We start from the raw sequence: 17595 nt of genomic DNA, 5'->3' as shown, positions 1-17595 counted from the left end.
CATATTGAACATTTGAAATATTTCCATTAATATTGCTATTGTTATTATTCAAACTCTTTCTGGCCTCACGTGGGAATAGGCAGCCACTTTTGTGGAATGTTTTCAAAGGAACTTAAAAGGATTCATTATCCCTAAAACCTCCCTCTTCTTCTCCTTAAAGGCTGAAGTTCCAGCATTAAAATTGTCTTCCTCATGCTTAAGACCCATAGTCTTGGATGGACAAAGCAGTACTGTTTAAGAACACAGGCTTTAGTGACATACAGAACTAGGATCAAATCAGACTGCCACTTATTAGTTCTATGGCTATTTTAAGTTTCTTCAGCTAATTCAGCCTCAGTTTTATCAATCGTAGAATGAAGCTAATCATAAAACCTCTCTCATAATATTGTAAAATAACACATGTAAAGTTCTTAGTACAGTATCTGGGACTTAGTAAGCACCTTCATCCATATCAGCATTATTATTAAGTACTGTTAGTTCTGGCACAACATCAGTGAGTTTGGAGTTCCAGTCTTAGAACTATCAGGGACCTCAGAGGTAACTAACAACCTGCTCATTTTACTAATAATGGAACTCAGTCACAAAGAGAGGAAGGGACTTGCCCAAGTTCACACAGTGAGTAGGAAAGTGGAATATAAAAACCAGATTTGGGCTTCCAACCCAAATCTCTTTATTACAGCACAGAGTTAGCATTCAGATCCTTTTCTGGGAGCATGTTTTCCTGAAAGGAATGATGGAGAGAAAGAGTCAGAGAAAGTGACAACGACAGAGACAGAGAGACAGATAGAAAGCAAGTGAGCCTCTTGCTGTAAGATGAAGCCTGAGGGGAGAGGAGGCTGAGGCCATGACATTATCAGCATTGCTGACTGAAAGTTGCCTATGCCTGGGTTTTCATTAACCTTTTGAGATCTCTGTGGCTTGAGCAAGAGCATAAACACCCAAAGGTAGACAGCATAACTACAGAATTTAGACAATTCAGGGCTACATAACTCTTTTGAAAACAAACATTGGTAATGTGATGTTTTAAAGTCAGAACTTTTTTGCACTTCCTTACATGCATTGTTAAGTATAGCATAAAATTAATTAAAATAATTTTAATTACTTATTTAGAGAGAGGCATACTCCTCTTTTTAATGTTTATGATCTTTAAAGTTTTAATCCAGTACGCTGGGAGCCCGAAATTTGGTTTCAGGTATGTGTTCTCCTTTACTTCGCTGCATAGCACTTACTATCATCTGTCATATTACTTTTAGCTTATTTATTTGTTTTTGGCTATGCCTGATCTGACTCAAGAACATAAGGTTTAAAAACAGTTTTTTTCTGTTATTTTCACCACCACATCCTCAGTGCCTGGAAGGATGTCTGGCACATAGTTGGTGTTCAAGAAATATGTTGACTAAGTAAATGAATGAATTCTTGGTCCCTAGGAATTCCCCCAGCCTGTTTCTCAAGAACCTCAAACTGCCTTGAATCAAGGCTAGTCCCAGAAGTCCCAGAATCCCAACTAAGAAAGGTGCCCCCTAGTTTTGGCCTTGACACCACCAACTTGAGTAAGGAAGGTAAAAAGCTGAGCAGACAGTTTATCCTAGACTAGTAGTGGGAATGAGGGCTCTTTGTAATAAGAATTTCATCTATAAGATCGGAGCTCTATAAGATCGGAGCTCCTCCATGATAAGTAAGAAGGAAAGCTGGTTGCAAGGCACACACAAGTCATTCCAATCTTAGAGCTTGCCTGGCTTCCCTCACTGCCACATTTTAGGCTTCACACTGGCTCTTCTCCTCTACCCTCTTGGACTCAGTACCTCTCTGGGTGCTTGGGAGAGAAGAGCTTCTTTCCCCACACTCAGAGAGAGAAAGAAGGGAAGCAGTGGGAAGTATACAGCTACGCAAAACTCTGAATACAAGGGGAAATTTTTATTCAGTAACCACAGGCAATTTTGGAAAATAGGGCTGTCTGGAGGAAGGCAGTGTACGTTTTGGACTCAGTGGTACACAGGGTAGTGTCAAGAGAGTGGGACAAGAGAGTTGCAGTACAGAGGCTTTACCAGAGGCTCAACAGATGATTCACCATTTACCAGGACAGTCATCTCTACCCATCCCAACCCTGCTTCAGTCATTTGAATTAACCAGACTCCTTTTATAGGATGCAAACAACAAAGGGAGGATTAAAAGCAGTGGGTGGAGGGGTCAATCATTGGCCACTTAATGTAAATCTGTTCAACGTGTCACTGTCTTGACAGACGTTTATGTATTGTTTTCAGTCCACAAAGAAGCACTATTTCTGTAAGAGGTAGGGAGAGATGTTAAAGGGCCATAGGAAAGACAGGTAGAGAGCTTGGGAAACAATAGCAAACATAAGGTACAGGGGTTTGGGGGTAGAGACAGAGGTGGAAGAAAGTTAATAAGGATATGACACCAATGACATGTCCCCATTTTTTTCTGAGGATCTGATCTAGAAGGTCACTAATCACAAAGTTCTTATAATTTTAAACATAGCCTAGGGCTAATCATGCTGGTCGTGATGTTAGAAAAGGCAGTGTTTGATGTCATCACATGGGGAACCAATACACAGAGTGGTTTATGAGATGCTGACATTGCTTTCCCTGAGAGTTCGAAGGCATGGGGACAATGACTATGAACTCCCTGTGCTGCTACTCTGGGACCACCACCTGTTTTAGTTATTGATCAGTCAGCCACCTATTTCCAAAATCTTCTAATTGTTGTCAGATTTTTTTTCTCCCCTGACTTTCCCCAGGCCTCCCAGTCATCCTAGGATGTTTCCTCAAATCTGAGAAATCAGATTCAAGAGTCAGCTTGGCAATAAACTCCAAATAAATCAAAGCCAAGTTGGACAAACCAACTTAACCTTTCAACTTGATCTCTGAAAAGTCACCCATGGATTTGCCATTTGCAACTCTGCATTAGTCTTTAGACAGCCTCCAAAACAAAGTACCGGAATTGGTTTGAGAACAAATATACTTTAATAAGTTCTTTCTTGAAGGATGGAGGAAAGATAAAAGAAAATTGTCTCTGGGTGCCCACAAATAAAGGCAAAGTTGAAGGTTCCCTTTTCTCCACATCCTCGTCAACATTTCTTGTTTCTTGTCTTTTTAATAATAGCCATTCTGATAGATGTGAGGTGGTATCTCATTTGACTTGCATATCCCTGATGATTAGTGATGCTGAGCATCTTTTCATGTGCCTGTTGACCATCTTCCTTGGAAAAATGTCTATTCAGGTCTTCTGCACACCTGAAACTAATATAATATTGCATGTCAATTGTAATTCAATAAAAAGGGAAAGTTGAATAAATAGTTGACCAAAGTATAACTGCTAGATAATCCAAGTGTATTTTATTACATTTAATAAGCATTTAAAATCCAAGTTGTAAATACAGTTGAATGATTGCTTTTGCTTTTAAATGTAAAATAAAAGGCAATTTTACATTTAGTTTACATTACATTTTGTTGGTTACATTGTTAACATGACAAAAATTTTTATTATTAGCAAGTTATATTAACTATAAAATTGGAAATCAAGATAAATTGAAATATGGAAAAGTAAACAAAACTAAATATGGAAATTACACAAAAGGAAACTGGTTTATTGATATATTTTATGTCAACTTGGTTAATATATCCTATTAAATGGTTTGGTGTCATAATCCTCAAATTTCATAATTTTGAGAGTCCAGGGCACAAACAAAAGTTCACATACAGTTTATACTTACAAGAAACAGAAAAGAAAGAATACCAAAAGAAAAAGATTATTCATACTTTGATTACTAATTTGATTTTACAACATAACTTAACAACCAAACTTTACCTAACTTAACCTAATTTCATCTAACTCAACCTAATGCCTTACATATTCTATCTATTGCATGTTTATTTTTAGGACTTTAGATCATGAGGAAAAAGTAATGCCATTTTTGAGAATTCATTTTTATTATTGTTCTATTGTTTTAGCCTTTTTTTCACTTAGTTCGTAACCCAGGCACAGATTTGGTGGTTTTTAAAATTACATTAGGCTCTTGGATTTTTATCTAAAAATCTTAGTATTTTTAAATCTACATATGTCAGAAAGAAAAACAAAGGTTAATGAGAGTTTTAACAATTTGCTTATTGCTTTAAAAGTTTTACTTTTTTGTCGTTGTACGGTTTTTAATCTCTCCTTGGCACAAGTTCAGCAACTTACAAGATGCATTGTTCCTGAAAGTTTTACTTAAAAAGTCTTAGCATTTTAAAATTATCACATCTCCAAATAACTTAAAAATCGATTAAAACATATTTTAAGAATATTTTGGTTTGGTTTTGTAGTGCTTTAATTGTGTGTGTGTAGTATGCATGCAGGATATTTATTTCCACTGCTTCTTATATGAGAACAAATGTAGCATCTTTCAAACTATACCGCACTCAGAAGTTTTGTTTATAGGTCTTAATATTCTTAAACCTACACTTCATCCAATAAATAGTAAGAGATTATAAGGATGTTTTTGTTGCTTTTGTTGTTTAAGTTAGTTATAAAAAATGTTTTCTCTTCTTTTGTATACCTTTAAATATTGATTTTAATTGCTCTTGAACTAGATGCCAGTTTAGCAGCTTCCTAGCTGCATTTTAATTCAAAGCATCATATGAAAGTTATAGTATTTTGTAAGTTTGAAAAATGCTCAGAAAAAAAAGTTCTAAGTTTTTTTTGTGTTTTTTTTGTTGTTTTCTAAGGGGTCATTTTGTTTTATTTTTTCCAATGAGGTCCTGACCTGGGCACAAATGTAGCAGATTTCTACCTGTATTGTACTCTAAAATTTTTTACAAATAATTCAATATTTTTAAGTTTACATATACTCAAAAAATAAATAAAATATTAATGCAAGTCTTAGGAATTTTTTGTTGTTTTTATCATTTTGCAGTTTTTCTGTTTTTTGTTTGTTTGTTTGTTTGTATTGGTTTAGTTTGGTTTATGTATTTTTTTTCAATATGCTCCCAACCTGGGCACAAATTCAGCAGCTCTCCGGCTATACTGTGCTCCAAAATTAATATGAAAGAATAAGTAAGTTAAAGTTACAGATCTCTACTCCCTCCCCCCAAAAATGATTAATGCAAGTTTTAAAAAACTTCTTTTGTTTTATGGTTTTTTTGTTATTGTTTCTAAATTTTTTCAATTTGCTCCTGACCTGGGCACAAATGCAGCAGCTTTCTGGTTGCACTCTGCTCCAAACTTTCATATAGAAAATATTTATAAAAACCAGTCTCTGAAAAGAAGGATAATTGGAAATTCTTAGAAAAAATGTTGATGTCTCTTAGTTTTTTATGAATATTTGTTGTTTTATGTGATTTTCCATTTTGCCCTGTTTTGGGCACATATTTAGCAGCTTTCTGGATCTGAAGTTTCATATGAGAAATTTAATGTAGTGTAGAAAAAGGAAAACGTTTTTAAAAACTGACACTGCTGGTGACTGCAAATATGTAAATCCAGTTAATCTTCTGTTTCTTCCCAGCCATATTCATGCAAACAAAATTTATGTTTCTGCTTTCAAAATATATACAACAAATTTTGCTAGCTCTCTTAAATTTGATACTTTTTATTAATAATGTTAAGCTAAAATATGTTAGTCTGCTAAAATAAACTCAATGACAATTCAAAAAGAAAAAAAAAGACTAGCATATATCAGTAGTAACACAAAAGGTTGTTTTTTAAAAAAAATAATCCCTGAATTTGTTCTATATTTATAGGCCCAACCTAATTACCGAATATTATTGGAGTAGAAATATATTTTTTAAAGTTTTTAAGTAATCTCCATATCACTAAATCCAAGGCTACTGTCTACTTATATAATGTGGTACAATGAATTTCCAACCCAGCAGAAGAATTTGGCAATAACTTTTTGTTGTTGTAATTAGACCTGACCTATAATTATTGAACAAAACAGCATATGTACAATAAACATTCAAATAAATGTATCTGACTGTATTCAGTACATTATTCTCAATATCATTAGCTTGAAATCTTTTCTCTTATTCATAGCATAGGAAAATCGTAGAAGAAACCATATCTGGACCTAAAGAGAGTTCTCATACCTAGAAGGTGGATTCTAGCATTAATTCACCACCATTATGTGTTGTTTGATCACTAACTTCCTCTTGAATAGCTGGAAGGGAAGGCTTTGTGGTCAGAGGTGTTTCAGTCTTAAACAGAGACTCCATCCTGATATGGGTATTGATGTAGAAGGACTTCTGAAAGGACTCAAGGGTGAAGTAATAGATGAAAGGGTCAAAGCAACAGTTCAGAGTTGCAAGGCACAAGGTGATTGGGTACATAATCTTTGCAAATCTTTCCAACAAGCAATTGGTAATGGCTTGGGAGCGCACTAGGGCATACAGGAAGAGGACGGAGTTATAGGGTACGAAGCATACCACAAAGACTGCCATATGCACTGTGATCATCTTCAGCACTTTTTTCTTATTGGTCCCAATTTGAGACAGTGTAGCAGGCTTACGGAGGGTTTTTAGCACCACAGAAGAGCAAGAGACATTCAGTATCAAAGGAATGATAAAACCAACAACTTCAATAAATATGGTTATCTTGGACAGATAAGTCTTCCATACACGTTTGGAGAAGCCCTCAAAGCAGGTGGTGGTTGCATTGTTGACATTAGTGGTGGAGAATAAAGAGGCTGAAATACCACCACTGAGGACTAGGATCCAGACTCCAGCACACACAATGGCAGAATTCCTCCTGGTCCTAATGGTACGAGATCGGAAGGGATAGACAATGGCCAGGAAGCGATCCACGCTAATACAGGTAAGGAAGAGCATGCTCCCATAGATGTTGGTTAGAAATGCAGTCCCAGAGATCTTGCAGAGGGTGTCACCAAAAGGCCAGTGGCGGTTGAAATTGTAAAATATTTTGAAAGGTAGAGTGCAGACAAAGAGCAAATCAGAGAGGGCCAGATTGGTGATGAAAACAGCCGTCTCACTTCTCATTTTCATGCGGAAGCAGAAGACAAACAGAGAGGCACTGTTGGTTATCAGACCCAGGATGAATACAACACTGTAGACAGCACCATTCAGATTATACTTGAAGGAATCATCAACAATGCAAGTATTATTGGCAGTAGCATTGCCCAACCTGGGTCTGAGGCTTGAATTTAAATCTTGGAATTGGAAGTCAATGAATCTTCTGTCACCCATGGATTTTTTTCAGGAGGCCTGCTGGCTGCAGGGTTCAGCACTCTGAGACTAAGGACTGGTAGGAAATGTTTTCCTCCTATGGGAGACAAGATGGAACCAGTCATCAAATCTACCTTCCATCCACGATTTCTGTGGAGTAAAAGATATTTTGTCTACCCAGACTGGAAATAACATGCACATTCAATTCAGTTTAACAAATACCTTTTGAGTACCTACCATATGTTAAAAGGTACTACAAGAGTATGTTGCAGGAGTAGGAGAGATCACACTCAAGACAGTAATTGCAATACTGTAGCACTGCAATGCACAGGAATAAGGTATTTGTTTCTGGGGAGCCCAAGGCCGGTAGGGGCAGGGTGGGGGCGAGGGTGACTCTGATGGTTAAAACAATGTTAATACTTTGAAATTTGTATGATTTTTTAACTTTCAAAAGCATGTTTTATTTGATTCCTACAAGTACACCATAAGGCAGGCAAGGCAGGAATTTATCACCATGTTACAGAAGCAGAAACTGAGGCTTATGTAATTTAGAATTACAATAATGTCAGAAATGGAAGAACATGTAAATGATACAGTCAGAACTAGAATTCAGGTGTTTTTTAAAAAAATTCTTAACTAAAGGATTATCAAGCTACTCTAAATTATCAATACATTGTCTACTTTCCAGTATTACTAAACTTCATTGTCTGAGTATTAGTTCTACTGCACAAGAGTACAGGTGGATATAGGACCTCCAGGACAACCTCTTTAAAAAGTTATGAGTAAACTCCTGAATTAAAATGTTGATTCACCTTTTCTTCCAAAATATAAGTTTAGAGAGCAGGGATCCCTCAGTATATTAAAGTTCTGGCTAAAACTTTTTTCACTATACTACGTTGCCTTTATAGAGAGATATTTCAAATGACAATCTCAATGTTTCCCTATTTCAGACTATGGTCCCTTTCTAAGCTTTGTTCATGCCAGACCCTAAGCCTTGGGTATTTTCCTACTCCCTCTCCCACTGCTCATTCCATCAGTTACTATCATGCCTTCAGCTCTTAAAATGGCCCTGGTCAATAAAGCCTTTCCTGGCTGAATACAAGTGAAATATGAAAGGTAGATTTGAGGTGAACAACCATCCCCCTGTACATTTCTGACCTGGCCAGTTACATGCCCTCTGCCTGCCACCACTTGTACACGTGGCTGTCACTGACTAATCATCTTTGTTGGGTATCTGAACCATCATTGTTCAAAGGTGCATATAGAAATCTTACTAACCATCTCCTAGGTCAACAGCTGCCATTGGAGGACTGTCTTCTGAATGCTCTATAATACACTATGAACAAGTTGCAGCTGAATGAATTGTTTTCAATGAGGAAGATATGGAATAAAAGTGGTTTTTGTTCTTGACTTATCCAGTAATGGGTTTTCATATGATTATATTTTAAAACGCGAAAACCATTTCTCTGAAGTGATTCCTCCTTATGTCACTCTTTCCTTCCACCTCCCAGGGAACAGGTCAAAGGGCCTCTGTATCAGAGAAGGGAGTGGCAGGGGGAACCTGCCATAGATATAGAGGCCTGAAGTCACTTCAACCAGTGTTTGGCCTGAGGGGAAAAAAACTGGTTTGAGAAAAAAAAAATCACTCACTGCAGTGCCCAGAACGAGAGCTGACCTTGGAGAATATAGAGTGCAAAGCAAAGGGTTGGCATTTTTAATAGCTAAAGTTTTAAAGTTAAAATTGGAAGTGTGCCGTTCCTGATTTCTCATTCAACAAAGCTTTATGGAGTGCCTCCCCTTAGAGCCTAACACTGCTCTAAGATCATATTTCTTCTTGGCCATTTCATCTCACAGGCCCAGCTCAACTTTTGCCAGAAGTAACCTTGGTATACGAAAACAGGCTATAGTAGGAACCTTGACAAAGTAAGGTCCAGGAGGAAAAAAAAAACAGAGAAGGAAGAAATAAAAATAGATTGGGACAGCAGAAGAGAAGATGGCAAAGAAAGTAGCAGAGAAGGAAAAACTGAAGAATTGAGAGAAAAGGGAGAAGAAAAGACAAAAAAAAGAAGATCTTGCTGGAGAGAGGTCAGTGCTTCCATCTAATTTGTATTGAGGGCTTGGAGGGTACTCCCAATTTATAAGTCCTCCAATTTCACCCTCTCTACCTTGCTTCATCTCACTTCTTCCAATTTTCTCAGAAAAAAACAGTACACAGTGGCCAAGGGGGTGGCAGAAACAAAAAGAGTGGCAAACTTCTCAACTGCTTAAACCATATTATATACTATTTTACACCCCCACACGCTACCCATTAGGCTGGAAGTCATTTTTTTTCCATTGTTGAAAGAAATCAAGATAGTCAAAAATATCCTTCTAACATAGTCACACAATCTAAAGAAATTACAGGAATGCAAAACCCCTAACATTAAAGCCAAACTTCATTCACTATGATCTGCTTGCACCTGCCTTCTACAAAAAGTACTGCTAATAAGTTTATTTTATTTGAAAAATGCTTTCATAATAGAAGTCTTTTCACATTTGCTCAGACTCCCTCCAGTCTGCCCACTGGTGACCCTTTTACACAGTATACTTCTAGTTCACTGGCTATGTATTATTTTGTACTTCCCAAGATGGCATGTTTCAAATAGGTGAGCTTTACTCCGCAGTTATCTATTCAGTTTTATATCTCCCAGAACATATACACTATACCCACAGCAGGCAGTCTGCAAAAGCCTGGCACTTCTGCTTTGCTGCATTGAGTAACCAAATCCTGTGGGAGAGAAAGGACCACAGACAAGAAAGCATTACAGTCTCAATCCTGAAGAGAGAGCATGGGAAAACTGTCACTAAGGCCCTATTCATAGCTTTCTCTTGCTCAAACACACAGCCCCTTTGCTGTCTCGCAGCGAGGGTGTGGTGCTGGGATTTAACACAGCACTGTAAGCAAGGAGTTCTATTTCTGATTCAGACACTGGTTCACTCTGTAACTTGGCTATACTGTTTCTCTTCCCTGTATAAACATTACCTCTAGCCTCACAGCTGAGGCTAGGAAGATTCAACAGGGCTTGTGAGTAGCTTTATGAGCTTGACCAGCATTCAGCCCAACCTAGCCACAAAGAAACATTACCGGAGTTTTTTCCTTCTCCCTCCTCTGGCACAACTGGACACCTATGTCTCTGTCTTTCTTGGTATGCTGAACTTCATATTAGCAACACATCTTTCTCTTAACACCATGTATACCCTTTACTTCAGAAATCCCCCCTTGAGTTTCAACCTTAACTACACAATTTTGTCATAATGGGACAATCCAGGAGTGTGTCCCAAAAGGAATATCTCCCACTGAGCTATGGTTAAAAAAAATCAGAGAGGCATTTGGCTCTTAAACTAATTCTGAAGGAGAATCAGTGAAAAAGAGAAACAAGGTCTCTTTTCTGACTGGCTTCCTTTCTTTTGACTGAAATAAACAGTGTTTTTTAACCACTGGATTTTCCTAAATGGCTAACATATTGTGCACTGAATGGAGGCAAAGGGCCAACACTTGAGCTTCAGATAAGATGAAGAAGAAAAAATATAGGCTGACACAGTTAATTACATCTTTCACTGCAAGTAGCATTAGACTATTATCTTGTGAAGACCTTTACAGCCAATTATTTTAACAATTAATCACCTAAGGGTTCAGAGTGCTGATTGCATGTATTTGCAGTGACAATGGACAGGAAGCAGGTCACCTGGAGGTTGACCAAAGAGAAATCTAACCCTTGCTGAATTTTTAACTTTGACCTACACATATGGAGCCAGTATAGGCAGTTCATAGTAGTGTTCACAATGTTTTTCCCTTATAAAAAAATTCTAATCATAATGAAATATACCATGTTTTCAGTCTTTTGGGCTCCTGGAGGAAGTAGAGTTAGCCTTTTTGCCCTATAAAGATGAATACCTAAATTACTTCACTAAGTGCTAAATTTTCAGGTGATACATTGGAAACAAAGCTCTAATTTCTGGCATATGCCCAGTAGCCTAGAAAGGCTGGCTTGCTTTTGTTCCCCACAGAAGACAATCCAGAACTCAGGGAGGCAAGGCCTTGAAGGCAGAGTATACTTAAATTTTCTTGCTTTGTTCCCTTTTTAATGAGCTTGGGTCAGATCAGAGTGCTTCTGATCCCCAGAGCATTTCCTCTTTCTACTGGTCGAAGTTTAGGAACACTGACACAATAGTTTTCGGAGGAAGCTGAAACCTATTGTGTCCTTTCTATAAATATCTAGCAGTGAAGCAAACTAAAAAATACAAAAATGTTGCAAAAATACAGATTAAAACCATCCTGCTGGAGTAATAGGGAATATGTCTAGACTGCCACTCCTCAGATGAGTGGCTGCTAACAGAGAAGACTCCTTAAGGAAATTTTCTAGGCCAAGTCACAAACACAGATCACAATCATTCACACGGTTCCAATTGATGTTCCTATGCATTGGCTGCTGTTTCATAATAGTTTTCAAAACACAACCTAGCCTTATAAAATTACATATGGAGGAAACCATAGGTAAATGTTTCACTCTAGAATTGAGCTGGGAAATTGATCTATATCAGGTCTCATCTCAAACAAGCCTCTCTCTGTGTCAAATGTTTAGACTGACAAGCTCGTTTATTTATTTTTTTGTCCTCATTTATTTTTATGCAAGAAATATCCTTTTGAAAAAGGCTTTCTATGTTAAATTTGGTTCACACTAAGATTATTATGGCTGTTTTGTCCCCCTACTTTATTTGAAAAGAGGAGGAAATTGACACAGGCCCTAATCTGAGCAGTTCCTATCCTCAGTGTTTAACTTAATTTTTTTCACCAAAAAATATTCCAGTCTCTCACTAACACTTCACTTGATAACACAGTCTAATTTTTGGAAAATAATGTGGTTTAGTGCTCAATATGATGGGACCAAAGTTTGCATCAACCCTACTAAAGTAGAATTTTCCCTAAGAGTAAGTTATAGAGTAAGACAACTGTAGACAAATTGCTCAACCTAATCTAATGAAATTGTCTAGAGTCTTCAGACTTAATATCTCATCTCAGCAGAAGCCCCAGACCTTTTGGGGGAAAAAAATTAGATAGTCCTAAAAGAGCCCATTTGCAAATCCTGTGAGGCTCTTAAATTCCAGCTAGGAATCTGGCTTTATTTCACATAGTTGAACAGATAAATTAGTTATCAATTTGCATACCAATTCATCTGATATACTTGGATACTGATCCTGATAATATGAGCAAAAGCCATGTCTCCCACTGCTAAAGGCATATACCAGTGGCAGAGAAGGTTTAAACCAAAGAATCAATATTCTTTTACATCATACCTGCCTGGATTATAATAAACAATTACAACTCTTCCATTCATTCTGGATTTTTGTATCATATAACCTATAATAAATTGGAAGCACTGGTTAGAAAAAATGTTGGAGAATAAAATTAAGAATTTTAGAGAAAGTTATTACCAGGACAGTGGTACTCACCACATTAGTTCAAACCAAATTCTGGAACCAATTTTATCCAAGACTTGGGTGATCAATGAACTTTCTGGAGGTACTGTGGTTAGAGATTTCCTCCAATGGATGCTGTGAAATAGAATTACTCACAATAGTGTGCCATGGAGAGAGCTTTTCAATAAAATGTATACCAAAATATAAGGTAAAGAAATATATTACATGATATAAATCAGAGTAAATGAGAGCCAACATATTTTAAAATGGTATCTAAATGCTTTGGATTTCATTATTACAGAGTTGCAGATAACATTTTATTTTCAAAGCTTGTTACTGCTATGTCATATTTTGTTAGTTATATTGAGACACATAAAGTCCATGAGTTTATGTAACTTATAATCACTAAAAGATAACTAGTGACAAAAGGCATAAAAATACTTCTTCCACTTTATAAGGTAATACATTACATTAAAAATAACTGAACAAAGATTTATTTGGCCTGAAGTTGTATTGGTTCTTTGTGGGTTTTTTCTGTTTTATTTTATTTTCTTTTTCCCTGGCAGCAACTGTTACTATTGGGCAGGAGCCTTGATAGGAGAAGAGGAAAGAAGACTGGAACAACAGGTAGAGACCTTACTGCCTTGTCTCTAACACCCCCAACCCAGCTGGATTTCTTTCTTCCCTGAACTACAGTGATATGAGCAAGTCTTCAATTACTTCAGTTAGCACACTGACAATCACTGCTCCCTCTACTAGGATGTTCTAGGCCAACCTAATATAGCATGTCTGTAATATCTTCAAATCACAATTCTACCCAAAATACTGGTATAGAACCAGAAATACTCTGCAGTGGAATTCATACAGGTAGCAACTGAATTTGAACCCTACTCACTTACTGCCTGTAAAGTAGAATCATCTGCTAGTGGCAAACTTACACTATCATCACATCTCACCCTCTTCTGAAGGTGGCCTAAACGAAGCAGACTGCTATGCTTCAACTCTCCTGAAATAATTTTTCTCTAATCTAAGGGAATCAAAACTTAAAAAATAAAATCATTAGATAATTTAAAATATATTTGAGATCACCTTAACATTAAGGAGAATTGATTTTCACACTCCTCCAGAGAGCAGTATTCCTGGAATGAAATTAATATTATTTTACTGGTTTATCTTAAAGAAAGACAGAAGCATTAACATTTCTTTCTTTTATGGCTTTCACAATTGATACAGATTATAAAGAAAACTTCTTTTTGTTTAGAATCAAAGCAAACCAGGAAGTTCAAATACCCAGAAATTTTCATATTTGGTGTTAATTCAATATAGCCACGTCCAGGCACATCACTAGCTAACTGTGTGAGACCAAGTCATAGTCCCTTTCTGTACCTCAGTTTCTCTTCTCCTTCCATCTTTTCCTTGATTAATAGCAGCCTTCAACTCATGTTATGGCAGTGTGGCCTCACTGGCTGTTCCCTCCTGTCAGTGTTTTTACCTGTTCCCATTTGTCACTGCAAAAAAAATTTTTTAATCCCTCTAAGTCTGAGATAAGGGGAATTAATTTTTATTAGACTCAATGAAATTATTGCTAGATTTATTTTTTAATTGATGTATAATTTACATATAACATTATATTAGTTTCAGGTGTATAATATAATGATTCAATCGATATTTGTATATATTGTGAAATGATCATCACAGTAAGTCTAGTCAACATCCATCACCATATGTATTTTAGATTTATTTTAGTATCAGAAGTAAATATTATTAATTATTGTCAGAAGCTAAGGATCACAGATCAAGCTGCCATTTATATCGTAAAGTCTCCCTAATATCCTCATTTTCCTCATCCTCTGTCCTTATGCCCATATCAGCTCTAATTGTCTAGGTCTTAATCCTTGACCTTCTCTACCTGTTCCCCAGTGACCTCTCTCCTCAAAATATAAGGTTATCGAAATACTTCAGAACATAACTATAGAGAATCAGTAGACTACTTATCCCATGCCTTGCTCTAATTACTTATCTACTAAAAGTGAGGATTGATTCCAAATGGTAGGTAAACTCCTATTAAGCTCCCAATTTTCAGTACTAGTATTCACAAACACATTAGTGAGTTTTTTCCTCCCCTGTAAGAAGGCCAAGAGTAGACTATACACAATGACCATACACTGAGAAAAAAAGGCAACTATACAATTAAGCCTTATCACAGTAAGGGCAACAATTCTCATTACATTTTCTGTCAAATGGAATTGAATAGATCAAGCTTTAGCTAAACTTGGCCTGAGTGTTTCTGTAGGGCATATTCCCAGTCCTCTCTTTAACTTTTGTGAGTACACATTCTGAAAGGCAGGTCTGATTATTCCAATAGGGCTTTGATTTGCATCTCTGATTAGCAGGAGATGCTTTAGAGTGTAGCTGCCATCAAGTGTATCAGCTGAACTCATCCTTTATAGGAACAGCACATTTCATCTGTGACAAGGCAAAAGGATTTACAATCTATGTTGATGGGATATGTTATTTGAAATTTTATTCTGAAAAATAAACATGTTTCAAAGCCACTGAATAATTTGGAGCTTAGGTTATTATTGTTGTCTTCATGTTGGTCAAGGAAAAAGAAAGCTGGTATAATTTGGTAAGGTAGCAAAGTGAATAACCCCACCAAGCTCTGAAATGTTCTAATCTTCTAATTTGTCTGGTCTTTTCCACAGTGGAATAATAATAAATTACATTGCTCAATTTCCTAAAACAAAGTAACCAAAATACAATATTTATCAATTCAACAAAATCTTGTAAGTAAAAATCTTAAAAATATTCAGGATATACAAGAAGAGAATTTTAAATATGTCACATTATTGCATTTGTATGGAAAATAGCACTTAAGTTCACATATAAGGGCAAATTCCATTTATGCCAGAATTAGTTTTTCATTGAAATGTGTTTCTTCCTTTATGGTCTAGTTCATGAATTATTCAATATAACAAATGTCACATTCTCCATAAATCAATTAGGCATCAAAGGCACGCTGCTGTATAGTTTTACTAGAAGAAACCTCATCAAAATAGAAGCCACATTAGCTCACAATCAATTGTAAACCAAAGAAATATAAAGCTAGCCAAAAGAATTTCTAAATTGCTCTACTCTGTGATTTTTAAATCATCTCTTTAGGACAACTGTGTTTACATGAAACAACAGCCTGAAAATCTTGTATCTCTTCCACTGAAACAGTATTATTGCCAAAACAATAGAAATTCCTGCTTTTTTTTTTAACCATTCGACTCGAAGATCCCTGTTCAGCACTTCAGAGTTGAAATCTAACTTCTTTCCCCAAACACTCTAAGCATCAGTGTTTCCACTGAAGTTTGTTATGCCATCCCCCCACCACCAAACGCCCGAATCAAATCTTTCTCAAAGAGACTTACCCCAAGAAAGAGTGTGCTAGATGAGAGAGTGTGCTCATGCCTGTAGACAATTAGCTAATAAACATGTAAACGGGCAACTCGCACTTTAGAAGTGCATATTTTAATCTATTATTCTTTTTTACAGGGAAAGGTTAGCCCAGCCCAAAGCAGCAGACACTGGGCTGCCGAAGCTTCTTACAGCAAACTGCTCATTCTGAAAATGTGAGCTTATTTACATTTATCTCTTTCCCTTTGTTAAGGAACGGCCCTCTTGAATGCTGTAGCTGGCATGCCTTTAACAAACAGGACGCAAGAAAAGGCCCAAAGTCCGGGCCGGAGCGTAGGGCCGGGGGAACTCTTGGGGGTCTCAATAGGAAATGCTTTTCATTGGATAAGGAGGCATTATTAGGAGCAGAAATCCCGCCCAGTACCCTGTGCTCCATCGTTCCCTCAGTCACCAATCACTGGACTGAAGAAGTTTTTCCTTAAAGAGCATTGCCCAGGAAAAGCAGTTTTCACAGTCAAGAATTGGCGGCTTAAGTGCCACTTCACAATATTAAAAGTGTCTTTCCTGACCAATTAATCCGCAGAGAAAGCCTTTGTGCCTGTCTTTGATGCAGGACGGCTATCCTCCCCCACCCTCTTACAATTCTAATGAGGAGGAGACGAAACTCCAAACTGGGAGGAGTGTTTCACTTATGAGCAGCCCATGTTTGTTCCAACTTTATTAAAATAATTACAATAAAAATCTTAATAATAAGTAGGGGGCGGGGAAAGGCAAAAGTGATTGGTACCGTAAATACATTCCTATTATACTATGCAAAATTAACCCCCCACCACCACCACAATAAAATAAAATTTAATACTATACTCACTTAGGCCAGTGCAGTGCCCTCAGATGGAGATGTGCTGGGGTCCCAGAGCTCTACTACCCACCTTCAATGCACTAGGGAGTGCTCTGTGGCAAAAGGAGGGTCTACGCTTCTCTTAAATAACTGCCTGGCAGGACATCTAATTACCATGAGATTTTTCAGAGGTTTGCTAAAACCCAAAATAAATAGTACAGATGCAATTTGTTTATAATAGGAAGTTATCTTCAACTGTATACTTATTTCCCCCTGGGCACGTTCTTTTCCTATAGGTTTACTGCCTTGGTTGCTCACACTGCTTTCTTTTCCTCCTAATTTTTTCTCCTTCCCTCCTTCTCTTTGATCTGAATTTGTTGCAGAAATTCATTCACCTAACTGTAACTTCATTGCTAGCTCTTCCCTTCTGCCAGTTCCCTTCATTCTTCTCTCCTCTACCTCCACTCACTGCCAATACTACCACCAACAGCAACCCCTCCCCCTTCTCTGTAACTCTTGGGCCAAGGATAAGGTGCTTTCTTACTCTGGGCAGAGCGGTGCTCCTGGAGAATTGAGGGATCCTCTGACTGCTTCAAAACCTCAATCTGTGTAATTAAGCTGCCTCCCAAATAAGGCATGCTTCATGTTTGTTTATTCTCCCTCTTTCTACAGCTCTATTGTGGCTGTTCTCACTAAGACTCAAGGTTAGTAAATAAGTGAGTGTGAAGC

General features: G+C 37.1%; 1 protein-coding gene across 2 annotated transcripts; it reads right to left on the bottom strand.

Annotated features, from left to right (window-relative positions):
• Positions 1-4974: 4974 nt before the first annotated feature.
• LPAR4 (lysophosphatidic acid receptor 4) lies at positions 4975-16351 on the bottom strand. Of its 2 annotated transcripts, XM_027095643.1 has the most exons (4): positions 16043-16237; positions 13716-13765; positions 12660-12761; positions 5566-7266 (listed from the first exon to the last, which is right to left on the bottom strand). In XM_027095643.1, the coding sequence occupies exon 4, from the start codon at positions 7188-7190 to the stop codon at positions 6078-6080; it is 1113 nt and encodes a 370-aa protein (XP_026951444.1). In that variant the 5' UTR covers positions 7191-7266; positions 12660-12761; positions 13716-13765; positions 16043-16237; the 3' UTR covers positions 5566-6077. The 2 variants fall into 2 exon arrangements, with proteins under 2 accessions (XP_026951445.1, XP_026951444.1); XM_027095644.1 differs by lacking the exons at positions 12660-12761; positions 13716-13765 and having other exon boundaries at positions 4975-7266; positions 16043-16351.
• Between the last annotated feature and the right edge of the window lie 1244 nt (positions 16352-17595).

The sequence above is a fragment of the Aethalodelphis obliquidens genome, unplaced genomic scaffold, assembly GCF_003676395.1.
Source record: "Aethalodelphis obliquidens isolate GAN/ISIS:26980383/991018 unplaced genomic scaffold, ASM367639v1 scaffold92, whole genome shotgun sequence".
Classification (NCBI taxonomy): domain Eukaryota; kingdom Metazoa; phylum Chordata; class Mammalia; order Artiodactyla; family Delphinidae; genus Aethalodelphis; species Aethalodelphis obliquidens.
Note: the sequence above shows the minus strand (reverse complement) of the source record. Positions and strands in the feature narration are given on the sequence as shown.

What these genes read in the sequence shown, in the direction of transcription:
- LPAR4 (XM_027095644.1), bottom strand. Translation starts at nt 7,190, where the DNA reads ATGGGTGACAGAAGATTCATTGACTTCCAATTCCAAGATTTAAATTCA.